The following is a 22,485-nucleotide window of genomic DNA, read 5'->3' as shown; positions in this document are numbered from 1 at the left end:
CGTGCACTTAGTGTGATGCAACTGTATGACATGATGCCTGGAGTACAGTTTCTCCCATCGCACAACAATCTGACTCGTCATACCAATTCTGGATGATCCCAGATCCTAAATCATGTTCCTACACAACGTGCAACATACAGCCATGGATGTGTGGTTTTTGGAAATATGCACCAACAATTGTTTCATAAAATTTCTTTAAAAATTATACAAAAATACGTAAATTTAGGCAAACACACTAGTAATAGGGATGAGTCGGTTCTCGATTGTGTCGGATTCCAAACCCAAGTGGCCTCAGAAACATGAAAATGTCGGTAAGAGCGACAAACCAACGAACCCTGAAATGACGCGCGTTCATGAGCAACTCTCAGAGAAAAAAATTGGAAACCACAGCATCGGGAAGCAATGCATGCGTTTTTCGTTCTGTTATTAACCACTGGTCATGGCAAATCAAATTATTGTGATTAAGAATCACCATCTTAATCTGGACCATCAATTTTAACGTATAATTTATCGAAATCTATATTTTTTATTTTCGAATGATATTTGAAGTGTGATGATAATAAAAACGTGCCGAGAGTGAGTTTTCCTCTGAAAAAAAATTTTCTTATAAATACGAGCAGGGAGAGGGTTTTTTTTTTATATAACTTTTTTCATAGACTAATACGCGTCTGCGTCAATAATAAAAATTTAGACACATTCGCGTTTGTATAGCCCAGTTTCATCAATGCAACCATTGAGAAAGTTGATACTTGCTTGGCATAAGCCGCCACGGCCTCCGGGCGGACACAACAGGTTGTGTTCGGCTGCCACCGCGCACCCGCCAGACTGCTCCGGTATGTGTGGATGCTACAGGCAATGAATGCTACATTATTGTTTAGCCACCGCAGCCAAACGACAATGTAGCCACTGCGGCAATTGTTATTTTATTCCATTCAACTCTTAAATTTCAATGACAGCAATGTTACAGATAAATCAATATCCCACCTATTAGAAGGAAAAAGAATCGATGGAATCGGAATAGAGAATCAGGAATCGATTTGAAGGAATAGGAATAAAAAAAAAGTGGAATCGACTCATCCCAAATTAGCACCAATACAAAATAAAAGAGGTAATTAGGTGAATATGGTGGTTGAGTGGCATCATGTTTCAGCTTCGGATATACATAACTAGCACCCAATATAGGTAGTGATGATCAAGGGATTATGAACACTCGTTAAACCAAGCTTCCACTATACTTCTTTATCACACTTAACTAGAGATGTGCGAATAGTATCCGCGAATACTCGAATACCTCGAATAATAGAAAGTATTCGATATTCGAGATCTCGAATAGTTATGCCAAAGGTACCGTCTCGAATACCTCGAATACTTTGAATTTCGCGTCATACACTGTCGCTCGCACGTCGTTGGTAGTTGACTCGGAAAAATGAGAACTCGTCTAGTGCATGCAGCGCCGTTTTAGGCAAGCTGACGAAATACATCAAATTCACGGGTTTGAGCGGTGAAAAGAGTTCGACGTGGGGAACCGAAATTGATCGGATGAAAAAAATCCGAAAATCCCAGGTGTCACCTATCAGGAGAACCTCAGTTCCGTGGGATAGCGACATTGGCGCATTTCCCACGATCCGCTATCCCCATCCATTCAGCTTTCGCCCCCCCCTCTCAGACGATTTCCTCTTCCCAGAAAACAAAAAAAAGGTCCCGGCTCGTGCAGGGATCATATTACGAAGACCTCAGCTTTGAAAAAAATATCAAGTTACCGGAAAATAATAGAATCGTGTTTCACCCTTCCCTCTTTCTCCCCACTGACCATTTTCCCGCATCCATCTTATGATAAAATGAGAGGAGGTGTTTGCCGTGTGTCCTTTGTGGCTAATAATGACAAGCACTTATTTTGAATCTTCCCCAGGAGATGAAACTACCATAGGGAGGAACTCAGTGCCGTGGGATAGTGACATTGGCGCATTTCCCACGATCTGCTATCCCCCTCCATTCAGCATTCGCCTCACCCACTCTTGACGATTTCCTCTTCTCCGAAATCAAACAAAAGATCCCAGCTCGCGCAGGGATTGTATTACAAAAACCTTAGCTTCAAAAAATATCAAGTTACGCGAGAAAAATAGAAACGTGTCTCGCACCCACCCCCTTTTCTCACCCACTGACCTTTTTCTACCTACCTGCTTCGAATTTCCCCCTTTCTCGAGGTCAACTGCTGCATGAGTCATCTACTAGCCCGAAAGGTGTCTAACAATGACTTTCGGCAATTGTTATTACACCTTTATTGGATTGAAATATTAGTGATGTGCGCGTAATTTAAAAAAGAATAAGACCAAACACGACATATTTCTGACTTTATTTAAGCATTTTGCGCAAGAAAATAAATACCGGGAAGAAGAAGAAATACGACGGAGGCGTAATGCTCAAATAGGGTGGTTTCCTATTATTTTTTATTGCCTAAATCGAAATATTAATACTCCTGAAGTACGTATTTAACGCTTTTAGAGTTTTATAAGACGATATCTATTTTTCGCGATTAAATTAAAAGTGAAAATTTTCAAGCGCGCGAATACGCGACGGGTAAGTATGAATGCCGGGAAAAACTCCGCGTGACGTCGTTCTGGTTCCCGCTGCCGCAAGTGAGGTGACCTTGGGGCGAGGCTCTGAGCGCTATTACGACGCAGGATGCTAGCAGGTAGCCGAGTACCATGCTAGCTGGTAGCGCTTGGCTTAAATAAGGATTATTAATACCTTATCAAACAGACTGTGTGATTATTAAGACATGTTTCCCTGAGCTCTGTGCCTCATGCATGCATTGGTAACCTCAGACGATGTAAAACTCCGATCCTCTCGTGTAGAAACTAGGTCCCTGTGATGTCACGTGGAGTGGCATCGCATAGGCGCCAATCTGGCCTTTTTCAAATGAGGTAAAATTGAACATTGCCATTAGTCTAAACCGGTATTTCTAGAACGAAATAATTTGTATATTATGAATACACTAATGGTGGGTAACGAATCACAATCAATACCTTTCGTTTTCTTTAATGAAGGAAACTACCCTATTGTTTACATAAAATTAAAATATTCCATTAATCAGCTAAATTCCTGTTTGAATCCTTTAAAGGCAATCACAGTTACTCGCCAAAATCTTGGGTTTCCTGCTGCATAGGCGACCTAGTCAAACATTTTCACATTCATCGTTTAGTATTCGAGGTATTCGAAATTCGAGGTATTCGAATATTCGAGCAATGATTTAATATTCGAATTCGATATTCGAATTCGAGAAATCTACTATTCGACCCATCCCTAATATAAACGTGTTTCACGCCCTCCCCCCTTTTCTCACCCACTGACCTTTTTCTGGCTACCTGCTTCAAAGTTCCCCATTTCTGGAGGTCAACTGCTGTGTGAGTACCGTGGGATACTTACATTAGCGCATTTCCCAAGGTCCGGTATCCCTCTCCATTCAGCACTAGCCCCCCTTCTGAGGCTTTCCTCTTCTTTAAAATAAAAAAAAGGTCACAGCTCGCGCAGGGATCATATTACGAAGACCTTAGCTTCGAAAAAATACGCGAGAACAATAGAAACGTGTTTCGGGCCCTCCCTTTCCTCCCCCACTGACCCTTCTTTTTCCTACCAGCTTCGAAGTTCCCCATTTCTGTGGAGGTCAACCGCTGCATGAGTCATCTATTAGCACAAAGGGTGTCTAAGAATGACTTTCGTCAATTGATGTTACACCTTTATTGAATTGAAATATTAGTAATGTGCGCGTAATTTCAAAAAGAATAAGACCAAACACGACGTATTTCTGAGTTTATTTAAGCATTTTACGCAAAGAAATAAATGTCAAAACACGACGGAGGCTTAGCATTCTGGCGAAACTCGATATGAGCAGCAGAGCTTCTCGGAAGTTGATGTGATATTTTTTTCCGAAAACATATACAGTGAAACCTCGATATAACGACACCCCACGGTGCACTAATAAACACTCGCTATAGCGAATTGTCGCTTAACCGGAGGTGGAGCAAATAATAGCCAATATACCTGTTGCGAACAGATATACAGGAACAGGAGTGGTGCGGCGACAGATAAACATCTATCCGATAAACGTAAGCATAAATCCAGACGAAAGGCGATGTTTTTTTGCATCACTAAATTTCCTTACTAAATAACGACTAACTATTCAAACAATTTATAAGCGCCGCACTGAATGAAAATCATGCAAAGCATTGTTTCGTCATCATTATATTTATCGAACGACAGTTTACCACATAAATTTGAGACTGAGCACTCCATTAACTTCATTTCTAACAGATCGCTAGCAATTACAGAGGTTAAGGAGTCTTCATGAAAGTCTTCCGGCGGTAAAACCCTCGCTATGGCGAGAGCCAGCACCGAAAGGGTCTCGTAAAAACGAATTCTTTAACACGCTTATTATAGGGTCAATTGACGGTGCATCGGCTATCTCTCGTAATAGCGGGGGTGTCGCTATAGCCCGTACTCGCTTTAACGAGGTTCCACTGTATCAAGTTACAATTTATGAGTGGTGCTATAAATCTTTATTGTTACAGTCACAGACAAAAGGATATTTTCTCAGAATATTTGGTTTCTCCCTTATAGCAATTCCAATTCATCTTCTTATCTCGTGAGAACTCCCAAAGATGGACTGAAAATAATTGAAGAAAATCCGGTGGAAAAGAGCTTGTATTTTGCAAAATGCCTCAGATTGTCAGCTAGCACTTGGCAGCAGGAGTGGGGGTAAAGCGATGTTAGTTGAATTAATTATATGCCCAATTGTTTCCATAAAATTAAATTATTCATTAATCAGCTAAATTCCTGTTCGAATCATTTAAAGGAAATCAAAATTACTCCCCAAAATCTTGTGTTGCCTGCTGCATAGGCAACCGAGTCAAACATTCCAGCATTCATCATTTAGTATTCGAGGTATTCGAAATTCGAGGTATTCGAATATTCGAGCTATGATTTAATATTCGAATTCGATATTCGAATTCGAGAAATCTGCTATTCGACCCATCTCTACACTTAACCCTTCAACTATGTTATGTCAATTGTTTCATCTTGTAACATAGTATAAAGTCTTTTTCGTGATGTTTATTTGCTTGAATTGGATTTATTATTGTGATTTATGGTCCTGATGTTTATGACAATTGATATAACAGATAAAGGTTTGTAAAATAAAACTTGAACTAATGTAAATTTGTGCATACCTTAGGTGGTGGCAGTAATTCAGGCATCGGACTTCCAAGTGAAAGGGAGCGCAGTGGTACTGGAACGCCACATATATCTCGGGAAACAATGAAGGAGATGAGGATACTAAGAGAGCTGCGCCATGACAATATCAATTCATTTGTTGGTGCATGTGTTATGGAGTCAACGGGTCAGGTGCTGATTGTAACGGATTACTGTGCCAAAGGTAGTCTGTATGTAAGTGCATTATGAAATATTTCCATATTTTATTTGGTAAGAGCTCATATCTAACTTTTCATTTGAATGTTCAACCTGCGGTTTGTTACTTAGAAACCTTTTTAGTACAGTAACCTTCAAAAGTCGATCCACATACTTTTGCTTTGCCTCATGTTCTGGTTCCAGGAGTTAGGGGGTAGTCGGGAATAATTTGAGAATAAAGAAGAATGCCTCTGTAAGACTTTTGCGGGTGGATGAGAGTAAGTCAAACTAGCCCTTTCAAAGCGCAGAAGGCAAAGAAAATAACCCAAGTTCGAGCTCAGTGGAAAAAATAGTTTCTCATACCTGCCATGGAGACCAACTTTTGAAAGTGACAGTACCTATGAGAATTGAATGTGCAAATGTCAAGAATCCAATAGTACATTTTTATGTGCACGTATTAATAGTTGATTTGCCATTGCTCAAAACTGCTTTACAGTAGGTACAGTAGGTAGTTTGGTACTCAGTATGTCTTTACTCATACCATTAACTTAATGATTGTAAAAACTTCATTTATAAGGCATAAAGGATTTCAGTGTCCTACAAGTTATTTTCCTTTGGTAAGATTAAAATTATCTAAGCTAATCATGTCTTATTTATGCCATTATTATTTTCAGGATATTGTGGAAAATGAGGACATTAAACTGGATGAGATGTTTATTGCATCACTTGTCCATGACCTTATCAAGGTGAGTTTTTGCCTGTTTGATATTTAATTTAGCAGTCCTTACATACAATAAACCTCCTAAAACAAATTTCTATGGGTACCTACCATCCCATCCACCATTCATACTAAATAAACCTCTATTTTAAAAAAAACCTATTTAATGACAAATCTTCGCACAATGGACATGGTTCCATGAAAATTAGCTCTATAAAAATAATGTTCTTGTTGGAATATGCGAATGGATTTATAAGCAGTTTCTATCTGTACAAGATTGAGCTTTAACTATTGTTTCGCTGTGGCTCTATGCCTAATTGTCAAGCATCAGAGAAAAGAGTGCTAAATAGGGAAGCCTTTCCTGTGGATCTATTTATGAAGACCTATTTATCTATGTTTTTTTAGGGCATGCTGTACTTACATAATAGCCCCTTGGGTTGTCATGGAAACTTGAAGTCTTCAAACTGTGTGGTCACATCGAGGTGGATTCTGCAGCTTACTGACTTTGGACTCCATGAATTACGCCAAGGGGCAGAAAGCGACTCAATCGGAGAACATCAGTACTATCGCAGTAAGGATTTATTGATTTCATATCATTATTTTGACATTGTCATATCACCATAGCAATATCTATAAATTAGATATTGCTATGGGTCAAATGGCAGATTTCTCGGACTCGAATATTGAATTCGAATATTAAATCATAGCTCGAATATTCATTTATCTTGAATTTCGAATACCTCGAATACTAGAATTGCACGAAGCATATTAAACGTTATTCTTTTATTTCACTTGATGGATGTACAAATAAAAAAGTATGTATCAAATACATTTTATAAATCATCTTTTTTATTTTGAATAAATTCCCCACATTGATTGTTGCTGCTTTAGATCAGCTATTTTTGGTGACACTTTTCCTAAGGTATCTATTTTTGTTGGGAGATTTTGTTTAGACAGACTTGTTACCTCCAAAGCCAACTGATTTTTTATCATCTCAACTTTATTTGAACCTTGGAAATCACTGATTTTGAATCGTGCATCAAGAATTGTGGCAAAAGTGAATAATTGTTCTTTTTCCAGAAATTCATACCAACTTTTACTGGAAAACAGCAAATCATTGACGAAACCTTGTTAGATGACTATGCGAAAATTTCTTCATTTCTAAGGAATTAATAATGCTATTCACGAGGGGGATTACTTAAGAAACTGTGACTGCATATTTCCACTAGCAAGAAATTTTACTCCTGCGAAAACATCCAGAACATCAATCAATTGCTTGATAGCATCCCACTGTGTTGAAGTTATATGTCTACATTAAAACTCAGGTTAGAGGCAGCTAATGTTATTGCTTGCTTCTGTTGCAGAAGATGCCTCATCATTTAAAAAAGGGAGTTCCATCTTGTGGGTTCATCCTGGATAAGCTTAGAATGGGAAGTGGTGAAAATAATTTTTTGAATGATGGTGTATTGATGCATTCAGCCAGGGGCCCCTTCAAATGCCGTTTTTTACTATTATTTTAATTAAAATTTCGATCCTTTATCAACTTTGACGCGTCATTGTGGAGCCGTCGTTCGGCATAAAGAAACAAAACTGATGTCAGGGGAAGACCGCGTCCTTGCATTCTTCAAATTCGTGATGATCTTTCCGATGAGTGGAATGGTTTGGTAGCTGTAGCGTAAATGCGTAACGGAAGGTACCCTAAAAGTCATTATTTTTCCTGCCACTTTTAATTTTTTCGAGGGGTTTCCTGGGGGAAACCAGGGATTTTTGGATTTTTACCCCGCAGTCATTTTTGGTTCCTCATGTCAAACGATATCTTTTCACCACTCTAATTTGCGAATTTGATGTAGTTCGTCAACTTGCCTAAAATGGCGCTGCATGCATTAAACGACTAGAGTCCTCTGCATATATCCTAGTCAACTACCAACGACGTGCATGTGACAGAGTAAGGCACGACATTCAAAGTATTCGCGGTATTCGAGATCATACTTTGAGCATAATTATTCGAGATCTCGAATATTGAATACTTTCTAGTATTCAAGGTATTCGAGTTTTGGGGGATACTATTCGCTCATCTCTGCTATAAATAGTTTCTAGGGTATTATTTGGAACAAAATCAGAAGAACTCAGTATGATGGAGTGGAATTTTTCCTTATTGAAAGAAACATATGCAATTTTCCACGATTATAAACTTTAATCCCCACCTAGGCTTCATCTTCAAGGTAGAAAATAGTTTGTTTTATTGGTTTTTATTATATTACTATTGTGTACCTTGAAGATGATGTGGGTCCTAGGTCGGCAGTAAAAGTTTATAATCATGGGAAATTGCATATGTTTCTTTCAATTTGTGACTTGATAGACCTGAAACTGATGAAAATGATGAGGCTTCCTGAAAAAAGATTTTTTTAAATTATGTACTGTCTTTTTTCCCTCGGTATTTTTGGTAGCACAGAAATTGTTAGAATATTTTATTACATTATCCATAGAATATTGCATGCAAAATTTACTGTTACAGTGACCTTCATGACTTAATTTACATTTATTGATAATATCTCTGTGGCTTTTAATAATCGTGAGGAGCAAATAAGATGTAGTTATTGTTTTCACATTCCATTTTTGCACTAATTTCAGGTTTATTGTGGAAAGCTCCCGAGCTTTTGCGAGGCTGTGGCAATGTGAGAGGCAATAGGAGTGGGGTGGCAAGAGGAACACAGAAAGGCGATGTTTATGCTTTTGCCTTGATTCTATATGAGCTATTTGGTCGAAAGTGTCCTTTTGACATGATTAAATATGAACCAAAAGGTGAGTTACAAAAAATATTTTTTCGTTTACAATTTGTTTCCTCACACCACCAAAAACAATTGATATACCTTGCACTTTAGGGTTTATTCAGCAAGTTAACAATTACTTGTGCATTAACAACCAAACACTGGATAGGGGCAACATACCCTGGCTGCCGCAACCTCTTATTTGGCGGGCAAGGACTTAACCCCGCTACCTCTGAGGCCAGCAGTGTAAAGTCCGCGCCTAAAGCTAGTATTTTATTTTTATTAATCATTAGAGGGCACTATTCCATACACTCCACCTGTCATACAAGCCCTAAAATCATAGAGTCTTTGAAAACAGGAATGAAAGGATAGGAAAACCCTCTTCTGTCAAAATACGTATTTATCACTACCTTACAGCTTCTCAAGTAATATGGATTTTAAATGGAAAATAGAATTGAATAAAAATTGTTCTTATAATAAACTGACATGAGACTGAGAGAATTAATCTTACAAGAATATTTCAATGGTTTAGTGACTTTGCAAATAAAGTGCAATAGGTGTTTGGTTGTCTGCTTTGACAATTGTGTGCCTGCTAAATTTTTAATTTTTCAATTGCTTTTATTTTTTTGTGGTGCTGTTTTTGTGCAGATAGGTATCCCTCCAGGTCAATTTATATCCAGTAGACTTTTGCTTTATGATACCAATTTGTTGTATGGGACCAATCATAAAGTGAATTGGTATAATTCCAGGCGAGGAATTTATTTAAATAGGTCCAGCACTTGGCTATTCAGTGCAGTGTGTCTGATGCTTCATGTATAAAACACCCAAATTTAAATTATTTCAAACGATATTTGATAAATTTCTAAAATTTATAGTACATATATGCATTAAATTATCACAATTAGTTTACCTTAATTAACACTACCCATGCCGAAAACACATCCACTATTCTCGAAGATGTCATGCTGACTGCCTTGGCATCCTGTCGGAGAGCCCCATTGTAGGTTAAACAGGAGAAGTGCAGGATGTGCTCCTAAAATTCACCACTTCAATGCACGTACAGCAAACTCCTGATTATCGGGCTTTGGTTTATCCGGGTTGCGGATTATCCGCGCATGAGTTCCCGGTCCTTCGAAAATTTCTGCGGTCTTTATAAAAAAATAAAATCGGACATAAAAGCACCAAGATATTTGCACTTTTTTTTATACAAGGCTACATCATGCTGATTATTTCCATTATATTCCCGTTACTGAATTGGAATTATTTTTTCTATTTACTGACAAGTTTTCTTGGACGTCTACTCTAGCAATGTAGACGACGATCAGTGGTAGGAAAAAACTATTATTTAATTTTAGATGATTCTTCAATGGTAAATCATTCGTAAATTCAGAGAAATGCTACTTACGATCTTTAATTGTATATGTATTTCATATCACAAATGTGCAATTATTGCCTGGGCCTCGCATGCGGTTGAATACGGCCCAAGGAAACTGGAGATTTAGTCACACTCGGGCATGTTTATGCCGTTACCAGTCAAGGCCAAACTGAAATGTAATGGAATAGTAGAAGTGAAAGCAGCAGGGAAAGTGGAAGTAGAGATAGCATGAGTCATCACCAGGCACTTGCCTGCGTAGACAATTTGCCTTAAGGGGATCGGGTTGGTGTGGTTGCTAGAGTGTTGGCTTCCCACCCGGTGGGCCTGGGTTCAAACAACGGCAGCGGCAGAGAATTTTTCAGAGACTGCCCGATCCCTGCTTGACTGTTGTGTGGAGGACATTTCAAGCACAACACTCCATTGGTCGGATGGGACGTTAAGCCGTGGTCCCCTTGGCCCCTTCCATTAAGAGCAGGCTAATGCTGATGCCAGGTTTCTCTCCACCCTTCCTTGCCTACCCCTTCCCTCATGGCGCAAATGACCTCAGCTGTCGGTCGCCTCCTCCAAATACCATACCATAAAATTTGCCTCAAGTCCTGGTTTCCTATAACTGCTACTGTGCCATGGCTTAATTGTGTGCCCGTAGCCTTCACGGGAGTTCCGTGCTCCTCTTTTCCAAGCATCATGGAGCGGGATCAAGTGATTACAGATCTGCGTCCTGCAGCAGTTGCATCCTGGGCAACTTGTGCGAGACGCGACTACTCGGCATGGTTCTAGTCAATGTAGGGTCCAATGTCGTGCAATGGTTTTAGAAGCATTCGTGCAAACCACTGGTCTGAATCTGTGACCTCGCAGCCACGAGTGCATGATTTTCGGAAACCAGGTATTACATGTAGCAGTAGGAATACGAGTACAATTTATGTACATCATCACTCCAAAAAAGATCGCGGTCAGGAATAGAAAGCTCTTAACGATTTCGGAAAGCAATCTAAAATAATAGAAAATATGCATAAGTAATAATAGATCGTTTGATTTACGTAAATTATGAAAATTACAAGAAATAAAAGTGAAGTTTGATTATCCGTGTTTTCCAATTATTCATGCCGCCTCTCCCCATCATTAGCCCGGATAATCAGGAGTGTACTGTAATCATAAAGAATTTTATGACAATTTATACACACTTGCTGATTGTTGAAATAATAACGTTGATGCAATAGGGTAGTTTCCTTCATCAAAGAAAACGAAAGGCATTGATTGCGATTCGTTACCCACCATTACTGTATTCATAATATAAAAATTATTTCGTTTTAGAAATACCGGTTTAGACGAATGGCAATGGTCCATTTTTATCCTCATTTGAAAAGGGCCAAATTGGCGCCCATGCGATGCCACTCCACGTGACGTCACAGGGACCTAGTTTCTATACGAGAAGATAGGAGTTATACGTCGTCTGAGGTTACCAATGCATGCATGAGGTGCAGAGCTCAGGGAAACATGTCTTAACAATCACTTATTAAAACTGGCTAAGGTCGGAAAGTTTTCTTCATTTGATAAGGTATTAATAATCCTTATTTAAGCCAAGCGCTACCAGCCAGCAGGGTACTCAGCTACCCGCTAGCAGCCTGCATCGTATCAGCGCTCAACTCGCCTCAAGGTCACCTCACAGGGCGGCAGCGGGAACCAGAAATACGCCACACGGAGAGATTTCCCAGCATTCATACTTACACATCGCGTTTTCGCTCGTTTGAAAATTTTCACTTTTCATTTAATCGCGAAAAATAGATATCGTCGTGTAAAAATCTAATAGCGTGAAATACATACTCCAGGAGTAATAATCTTTCGATTTAGGCAATAAAAAAATAATAGGAAACCACCCTATTGCTGAAAGAGAAAATTTAAACTCTAGGGTTCTCAACTAGATTTATGAGACACCTTCATTATATAGGCACACAAAAATACCATATCTCTCCGAATATAGCCTCCCCCCTAATTTTGAGGCCTCAGTTTTGGGAAAAAAATTTGAAAAATATGCTTGAATATAGTCCCCCCTTTACTTTTACCACAGGCATTTTTGGAAAAAAAGGGGGGACTATATTCAGATAAATACGAAAAATAATTACATCCTTTTTAATGATAAACATTGAGATATAATTAATTTTTTAATGTAATTTTATATGCAACGAGTCGATTGGGCGCTTGAATTCATCAAGCGGGTAAATAGGGGGGGGGGAACATAGTTGTGTCACATGTTTCCGAGTCATGTGCCCATAAGTGGTTCAAAAAGCGAAAGAAACACCCCAAATATCGTTTAAATGAGTGAAATATGCGGGCAATACGCTCATTCACTGTCAACAATACTTAAGACCATCTTAGTAACCACGGTGATCAATGCTTCGGGGAACCGTTTTATTATGAATGATTTACGCAATATAAAAAAAAATATAGTGTATGGTAGATGAACTTAAGCGATTTATCGTATTTCAGCAATTACCCTAGGATTGTATCACCTCTTGATTTACTCACCTATTTTTGATTTATAATGTTTGCATACAGCAAACTTAATGAAATTAAAAACAGCATTTTTAGAAAATAAACGAACAGAGACTAATGAAATGATTATCCCAATAATTATGTCTCGAATAATGAAGTAATGTTCGGATTTCTCTGACAATGTATGTCTCTCAATGGTGTCAATTTTTTTATCTAAGGAAGGTTTATAACAACAAAACGCATTGATTACAATAAATATATTAATACGGTTATGAAACTTGAATTGGAGAAAGAACCGAAGAATGTTCAACTGTCCCCGTTGATGTTATATTCGGTAAGTAATAGCAGTTCGATATATTTTACAAAAACGTAGATTCGATATGTGTCGAATGGGAGCTTGGAAAGCAAATATATTTAATTGGTGCAGCATGAACAATGCTATAATAAACATATTCATAAAATTTCTTCGGTTTAACATCAATAGTTAGACAGATACGAAAAATTGCATATTTGCTACCGTAATCATCGAATTATCAAGTATACTGACACGTGAAGTTAAAATGTCGTAATCCTATTGATTTATTTTCCCGTTTGGTCATCTACCCTATAATTCATGGTCAAATACGCCCGCGGATGTAAAATCCTGCATGTTATAGCAATTCGACATATTTTAAGAAAACGCTGAATCGATATATATCTAATGAGACAAAACATGCAAAACATATTTCCATTGGGGTTTGTGAAGAATACCAGGATGTGCATATTCACCAAATTTCATTGGTCCAACGGATATACGAATCAAGTTATGCCAATTTGCGTATTTTCTATAATAATTAAATTGATATTTCGACTATACTGCATCTGTAATATAAAATCCGCAATGCTTTTGATTTTAATTCCGGTATATGGCCATTTACCATATAATTCCTAGTCAACTTTGCCCGTTGATGTAAATTCCTATGTGTTATAACAATTCCATATATTTTAAGAAAAAGCAGATTGGATATATATCGAATGAGAAACTATACACAAAAAATGTTTCCATTGGGCATTGTGAGGAATACCAAGTTGTACCCATTCACCAAATTTCATTGGTCCAACGCATATACTACTCAAGTTATGCGTATTTGCGTATTTGCTACAATAATCGATTCGATCTTTCGATTAAACTGCATCTGCACTGCAAAATCCGCAATGCTGTATATTATAATTCCAGTTAATAGTCATCTACTCTATAATTCCTGGTCAACAATGCCTGTGGATGTAAAATCCCAAATGTTAAGGCAAATCGATATAATTTGGAAAATGAAGATTCGATATATATCGCATGTGAGACCATATACAAAACATATTTCTATTGGGCATTGTGAGACATATCACGATATACCCATTCCCAAAATTTCTTTGGTCCAACTTATATAGCAATCAAGTTATGCCAATTTGCGAATTTGCTATAATGATCGTATCGATCTTTCGATTATACTGATTATACTGTAAAATCCGCAATGCTATTGGTTTAACTTCCAGTCTACGGGTATTTTCTATATGATTCCTGGTCAACTATGTCCTTGGATGTAAAATCCTATATGTTATAGCAATTCGATAAATTTTAATAGAAAGTCGATTCGATATATATCGAACGTGAGACTACATACAAAATAAATTTCCATTGGGCATTGTTAGGAATACCAATATGTACCCATTCACCAAATTTCATTGGTCCAACGGAAAAACTATTGAAGTTATGCCAATTTACGTATTTGCTATAATAATCGAATCGACTTTTCGATCATACTGACATCTGTACTGTAAAATCCGCAATGCTATTGGTTTAACTTTCAGTCTATGGGTATCTACTATGTAATACCTGGTCAACTATGCCCTTGGATGTAAAACCCTATATGTTATAGCAGTTCGATATATTTGAAGAAAAAGTAGATTCGATATATATCGCACGTTAGACTACATACAAAACATATTTCTATTGGGCATTGTGAGGAATACCAAGATGTGCACATTCGCCAAATTTCATTGGTCCAACGGGTATACTTTTCAAGTTATACCAATTTGTGTATTTGCTATAATAATTGAATCGATTTTTCGATCATACTGACATCTGTACTGTAAAATCCGCAATGCTATTGGTTTGAAATCCAGTCTATGGGTATCTACTATTTAATCCCTAGTCAACTATGTCCTTGGATGTTAAATCCTACATGTTATAGCAATTCGATATATTTTAAGAAAAAGTAGATTCGATATATATCGCATGTGAGACCATATACAAAACATATTACAATTGAGTATTGTGAGGAATACCAAGATGTACCCGTTCACCAAGTTTCATTGGTCTAACGTATACGCTAATCAAGTTATGCCAATTTGCATATTTGCTATACTAATCGAATCGTACTTTAGACAATAGTGACATCTGTACTGTAAAATCCGGAATCCTATTGATATCCCTTCCATTCTTTGGTCAAGGCGTTATCCCTACCTTCTCTACTATCCCCGCTTTCAAAATTTAGCCTATGTTCTTATATTGGTGACGTAGATAGACGGGATGCGTGTATTTCTTACGGGGGCCTAATACAAAAAGGTATAAATTCATATCGATGTATCTTCATTAGGAAACGTAATTCATCTAAATAATTTATGTGTGCGCATAATTCATTCTTTTCCTTACATATTGTTAAAATTTTTATCCCCGTAACTATGTAAATAAGCCCAAAAAAAGGCTCAATCGAATACAACCTTGTATCGATCATAACTTCGAGTCTAATCAATCGATCCGCTTGATTTAACTTTTGTCGGATGAAACACATTATCAGTTGTATTGTGTATGACTTCCATGTTCAAAACTTGATTAACAAAAAAGTTATTAGCGATTAAAGCGTATCCAAGGAGATTGGTATCAATATAACTTGCACATGAATCGATCGAGCGGAATCATCACCATTGCAAAAGTTGACTATTTTAATGATGCTATTACCCTGAAAATTTCATCCATCTAGCTGAAATGGTTGCTAAGATATTTAAGGTTGTATGCTCCACAAAAAAATGGCGACAATGATTTTTCGCGTGCAGGACATTTTTCGGAATTTAATTATTAATTAACCAAGAGGGATACGGAGAAAGTGAGCTCAAACGTATGGGAACGAAGTACCCTTTACGGTTTTTCTAGGAGATTCCAAATTTTCACATGGCACATGTCTCAAGGCCGAAATCCGAATTTGAATATTCGCCCATCACGACAATGTAAAATCGAAATCGTTTATTCCTCGGAATTGTTTCGACATATGATAATTCCAAGATAGCCAAAAAATCAACCAAAAAATTCTCTACCAAATAAGTCAAGGAATTTGTCGTACGATTATTGAAAGTTGGTCAAAAAAATTCCTAAACTTTTTCCATAAGAAAAGCATAGAAAACGTTCAAAAAATAATAAAAAATACTGAATATCAATTTGTCGCTATGGCAACTATACCAAAAAATCGACCAAAAAATCTACTTTATGTCCATTGATTATCATGTTCCTCAGACGTTTAAAAACATAGAATGAAAGCGAAAAAGTTTTAGTCCCATAAGGCTCCCATGTTAATTCAAGTCGATATATCTCGAAAACTAATCGACTTTTTCAAGTTTTCAGATTTTTTCTCCCGATGAATTTTTTTTTACTTTTGCGTCCAATAAGCCAAATACCCACACCTATTACAGTTTGGGCTGCGAATATTGATGAGTCAGTCAGTGGCATATCGATTTGCCATTATATATTAGCTTAATGATGAAATTACCTCTAGTTTGAATTTATTATTGATAATTTTTTATTCTTCTTTTCATCATTTAGAAATTGTCAACTTCGTACGTCATGGTGTGGTGGGTACTCCAGAATGGGCCAACCCAAAGAGAAGCAAGGTAAAGCCTGGAAAGGAATCTCTTCAACTGAATATGGAGTTAAGCAATGAAGAAGAACTTGATGAGAAAAAGCTGGAGTGGATTAAGGAAGGGAAAAAAATGATTGATGAAGAAGTTGCAGAAAGTGGTGAAGAAGGTAAGCAGATCTCTAATTTTGGAGGATAATTATTTTCTGCCACAGTGTGAATTTACAATCCCATCCAGAATGTCTCAAGTCCTTCTCAAAATTTCCAGCTCAATCCCTTTCTAAAATTATCGTAGGTTAGTCTCCTCAGTGATACAATATGCTTTTCTTTCTTCCTAATTTTTTTTTCCAATCAGTCATGGCTTTGGATTGGATGTTATAGAATTGGTTAGAAAAGAGAAAAAATGAAATGATTGTTTGCAACTCGCTCACTCTGCTTCAATCTTTTTGAAATACATACTTGAATGAACTGTTTCCAAGGTTGCTGGTAAGGAGCCTGTATCAGGAGGCGAAACTGTAGATATGGAAGCAACCTCACATGTCAACCGTGAATAGTAAGTTTGTATACAAAGCTCTATTCATGGCAGGAGTTATCAGTTCGTTCCAACCATGTTTCTCGCCACTGTGAGAATTTTTAACCCTGGCTGGAATATCTCAAGATATTCTCACGTTTTCAATTGAAAATACGTATTGATCTAAATTTTTCTTCCTTCATCAGTCCCTGAGAATATTCTTTCCCAGAAATATTTGTACAAGAGCTGAGCATATAAAATTGCACCGAAATTAAAAATTAATTGTCACTCAAGAATCGATATGAAAAGTTGGAAACAATGCATCTAACTGCTGCAAACTATGATGTTATACATTGTAGGGGAATCCCCAATGCCTTATAGCTTGATTCCATTACAAGTGTTGCTATGCTTGCAACTTTAGGTTTTTTATCTACTTTGATTTACACTGAGCACATATTTCTGCAGTATCTCGATAAAGTTACGGCACTAGACACTTGCGTAGTCAAAGTCAAAGCTATTCAAGAGTTATCATTGTAGCCATTTGCAAACATGTCTACCAACAATGTGGGAGTATAGCATTTATTATTAATGTATTTAATTTCAATTTGATTTATATGGAGTTAAAGGAAAAGATTCTTCTATCTTCCATTTCCCTATCATGTAAGAAGCTAAATTAATTTAAATTTCATTCTATCAAAATGATCAATGCCAGTAAAATGACAACTTTTGTTGGGAAACGGTTAGAAGAATTTGAAAGGGCCAACGATACATTGTTGGAAACTGGTTGGCTAAGGGTTGGGAATACAAAGGCCCGACTCTAATGCTCTTGTTAGCCCATCGCTAGGGAATCGTTGGTTGGGATGTTGTTAGCGAGGTGGCCAAATCATACCATGTGCCAACCACTGTGTCCCACCATCTGCCAACATAGGGCCAACCAAAAATGTTACTTGGGTAGAGTTAAAATGATGGTAAAGTTAGTATTTTGTTGAAATAGTGTTAAGTAGATGTCATTCCATCAAATTTTATTCTTTCGCTGCATCACTGCTATCAATGAAAGGAAAAAACAAATTTATAGTTGTAATATATATAAAGTGTCAGGCTGTTAACATAGTCTCTTCTATGAGTGTCCATCAACTAATGGCAGCAGTTGAAAAATGATGACGAGCATGACAAAAAACCATTGGTTCACCATTTCATCACCTAGGTGGCGCTCAGTTCGTAAACTTACTTACCCCTTGGTAATTGTTTGCAATGCATGCAAGACAGTTACCCCCTCTACTCCTGGTGGGAATTTTGCCTCCTGCACTGGCTCCCTACACCTATATCTTTGCATAATTAGTAGGTTACTGATTACATAGATATATTACTGCCCCCACAGCTTCATAAATGAATATCACTTTTTTTATTATCTCTCTACTTTTGCAAATGTTAACTTTGGAAAAAAGTTTTTTCATACTTCCTAATATTTACTTTCAGCATTAAATATGTTAAGCCATAAAGTGAAATCACCGAGTATTAACTCTATTTAGATGTTGGTGTTTCCTATTACTGAATATTTTGGTTCTTTATTTGAAGATCCTGATGGGGAATATGGAGAGATTGAACCTTTCCGCCCTGACCTCGACTACCTCGCTAGGAATGAAAATGTGCCTCAGTATATTCTCTCATGCATTCAAGACTGCTGGGCCGAGGACCCAGATGCAAGGCCTGACTTCCATGCCGTACGCTCACGGCTAAAAAAGATGAGAGAAGGGATGTAAGTGTCAACCTTAATTCATATCCTAAGATTAAGTTGCATTAAGATTTCTTCTATGATCTGTGGAAATTCGTAGGGTTTTTCTTCTCCATAAGAAAGCCTTTCCTTTCCTTAGAAACATCAAAATATGGTTTTGCTGGTAGTGGCCAATGCCACCCTAATGATGGCCTTGGGATTTCCCTATTTTCCTCCCTTCCAACCCTATCCTCACCCAGGAGCCATCGTTGGGCTCCCTATTGTGGCAGTGCTTCTTTCCTCTTTCCTTCCCCACCAAACCCCTTCCTGGGATTATTGGGCAAATCAGTAAAGCCTGAATCACACGATCATTTTTTTTCGTCGCGAAAGTAATCACTATCGAGATCACTTTTCCCGTCGCGAAAAGCAATCGCTCTAGTGATCATTTTTCTGAATCACACGGTCACTCCCGCCGTCGCTTTTCGCATCATTTCCAATATCACAGCTCGTTGTCATAGGACCCACACCACGAAATTATGTAGCGTGTTTGTTTATTTAAGTCGTTCCCACAATTGTCAAACGTTGCGCTGCAATCGCTCCACACGGGCATGCGTTCCGATTGGCTGATATGGGATTTCAGTGACGGTTTTAGAGACGGAAAAAGCGACCGGACGAGTGATGAAAAATAGCGATGGGAATCCTCATCGCGATCGCGAAAAACAATTGCCGCCGACGATCATTTTGCGCATTAATCGCGATAGTGATCACTTTTGCGACGAAAAAAAATGATCGTGTGATTCAGGCTTAAGTTACTGGGTCCCAGCCCCGGTGGTTGTAAAACCTTCTAAGGGCCCACCCTGAGTACTCATCCGTTACCTTGAGATTTCTTTAACCCTTAACCTGCTCCCATCGTCTATAAGCGATCGCCTTAGCAGATTGCTCCCATTGTCTGTTGACGATTCTTATTTATTAATATATTTTGAAATTATTTTTTGTACAATTGTAATACAAGTCCTAAAGTTCATCATTTGAAGTAAAATCAGCAGAAAATTAGTCAATTAAATATTTTTGAAACATTTTTTCCTTTAGTTAAAAGTTATAATTAATAAAATTATGCAAAAATAAAAAAAAATGTTACCATTTTTTTTGCGCCTGTGGGGAGCTCATTCAGCTTATTTGCGCAGTTAAAGGGTTAATGATTTATATTATTATGAGCTATTGATGATAACTATTTTTTCCATGGTCTCCTCATTTAAATTTTAATATCATAATATGTAGTAGTCTTAATAAAGCACCTTTATTGGGGTGAGATCAGTGCTGGATCTAGGATAGGGGTTAAGGGGCTAGGTGGGGGGTCTGTGGGGTAACCTCCGAGAAGTAGTGGGGATCCAAAAAAATAACCATTTTATCTTTTTACATTGGATACTCATGGGGGGGAGCGCTAATGCCCCTCCTAGCTCCCATCTGGATCTGCCACTGGGTGAGATTGAGACTATGAAATCCTTGCTTCCTGCATCATTTCCATTGAATTATTCAGTGTGATAAGAGGAGTGTAGGGAAGTAAGAGTTCAAGATAAAGTGAAGCGACCTATTGAGGAACAAATTGTTAGTTGATAGAATCCAACTAATGGCTAATTTTAACTGACAAAAATGAGTGGCACTCCATTGTTTTCATTTTGTTTAAATGAATATATATTCTACTGAGAATAATGGTATTTAATTAGAATCTTTTATAAAATGTTTTCCATCTATTTGCTGTTGTAATTAAGCTATATAATTTTGAAGGCTATGGATATACAGTAAGTCCCCGCTCAACGACAGGGTTAGGGACCAGAAAGTTCGTCATTAAGTGATTTTGTCGTTAATCGGGACCCTAGATTTGGGTTAGGTATTAATGGCAGACAACCTTCATGGTACATAGTTCTTTCACATTTTTGTACTTATCTATAGTGTTTGCATGCACAATATTATGTACTCATATTACAGTGTACTGCGGTGATTTGGTGTGCATTTTCTTTAAAAGTTAATAGTTACGTATGTACATTGGTACATAACTTTTCTCTGTATAAAAGAATTTCCATTGTAACTTTGAGGTGTCGTTAAATGGGTTGTCATTAAGTGAGAACTTACTGTATAACAAAAATACAGAATTTGATCTAAGGTCTCCTACCATTTTTTCGTGAGCACATATCTTTACTGTTTATTGTAATTGGTTAAATAATGTGCATGAATTGTGTTTGTGTCCATCATCTAGTTTGTGTTCCCAACTAGGCAATTAAAGCTAACCTTATTTTTTATCTATGATGTGATACTTAGTGGACGACTAAATGTGGTATGTATTAAATCCATTTTCTTGTATTGCTTACTTTATTTACTTTTCCTTAAGGCATCGAAACATCATGGACCAGATGATGGATATGATGGAGAAGTATGCCAACAATTTAGAGGAGCTTGTTTCTCAGAGAACCAAGCTTCTTGATGAAGAGAAACAGAAGACTGAAGACCTGTTGCATAGAATGCTTCCACAGTAAGTTTATTTGAATACATATTTGAATTTAAATTTAAGCTTATCAGGAATAGCTGCAGTGATAACTTTATGTGAGTCATTTCAAAAAATTGCAAAAATTTTGCGTAAAATCCACAGAGAAAAAATCCAACTAGACCTTGACAGGGTGAATGATTTTTTTCTCTGTGGGTTTTTTGCATAATATGTGCCTTGCGGGTGACTCCGATAAATTTATGTCCATGGCTAGCCCTGGTATACTTAAAACTAGTCAGGAGCAAACACCTTTATGTGTCTTAAGTTCGAACTTTGCTCTCTGGCTGTGGCGCTCTGCACATAATTTGGACTGCTTGTCTCCTCACATGCTCAGCAGTCCATACCATACTCTTGGTGTGTGCAATTATAGCCTTAAGAGTTGCTTTTGTCAATACTGATGGTAGCAGTTGGCAATCTTCATGACACCTTTCTTCCTCTAGCAAATATGAATGGAATTACATTAATTATTTTTCATCTCCAGAAACACTTCTCATGAGAGACAAACCACTTAAGTTACAGTTTGCATATATCTTAAAACTTGTTCTGTTAGCTGTATTTATTTTGTGTAAGAATATGCAACTGTGTACGTAACCTACGTGAATAGAATATGTTGTCAATCTATTTATAGCCTTAATTTTTTTTCAGGCCTGTTGCAATGCGATTAACCAAAGGTCTTGGAGTTGAGCCTGAATCATTCGATTCAGTCACAATTTACTTCAGTGATATCGTGGGATTCACAGCTATGTCAGCTGAGAGTTCACCACTTGAGGTATTGTTTGTAGATTATATTATCTTGCATCACTTAATCTGAGTGTTGCACATTATTCTAGATAAACCTCGTGTCAATACCAAATTTATATGAATGGGTGAGAAGCCAAGGGGTACAAGTGATTTCTTTTTTCTATACCGATTTAGGTACAGAAATTAGGTGTGGAAAGCAAACGAGATCGATTAGATATTTGGTACTGCATTTGATTTTCCACTCAATGTCAGCACCCAGTGAGAAATGGGTGGTGGAATCCACGTGGAACCCATGTTGAGTGGTGGATATTTGGTGGTGGTGGATATTGAGTGGTTGGACCCACGTGG

The 22,485-nt window shown here is 37.5% G+C and overlaps 1 protein-coding gene across 1 annotated transcript in view; it reads left to right on the top strand.

Annotated features, from left to right (window-relative positions):
• Positions 1-22,485, top strand: part of LOC124166068 (receptor-type guanylate cyclase Gyc76C-like) — a 279,411-nt gene that overhangs the window by 238,819 nt on the left and 18,107 nt on the right. The window contains exons 12-19 of the mRNA XM_046543687.1: positions 5,231-5,442; positions 6,078-6,149; positions 6,527-6,692; positions 8,753-8,923; positions 16,602-16,805; positions 18,722-18,902; positions 21,244-21,384; positions 22,042-22,165. Of these exons, the coding sequence (XP_046399643.1) occupies positions 5,231-5,442; positions 6,078-6,149; positions 6,527-6,692; positions 8,753-8,923; positions 16,602-16,805; positions 18,722-18,902; positions 21,244-21,384; positions 22,042-22,165 (1,271 nt within the window). The remainder of the gene's footprint in view (positions 1-5,230; positions 5,443-6,077; positions 6,150-6,526; positions 6,693-8,752; positions 8,924-16,601; positions 16,806-18,721; positions 18,903-21,243; positions 21,385-22,041; positions 22,166-22,485) is intronic.

The sequence above is a fragment of the Ischnura elegans genome, chromosome 9, assembly GCF_921293095.1.
Source record: "Ischnura elegans chromosome 9, ioIscEleg1.1, whole genome shotgun sequence".
Lineage (NCBI taxonomy): Eukaryota > Metazoa > Arthropoda > Insecta > Odonata > Coenagrionidae > Ischnura > Ischnura elegans.
The sequence above is the reverse complement of the archived record's forward strand: the minus strand, read 5'-3'. Positions and strand labels throughout refer to the sequence as shown.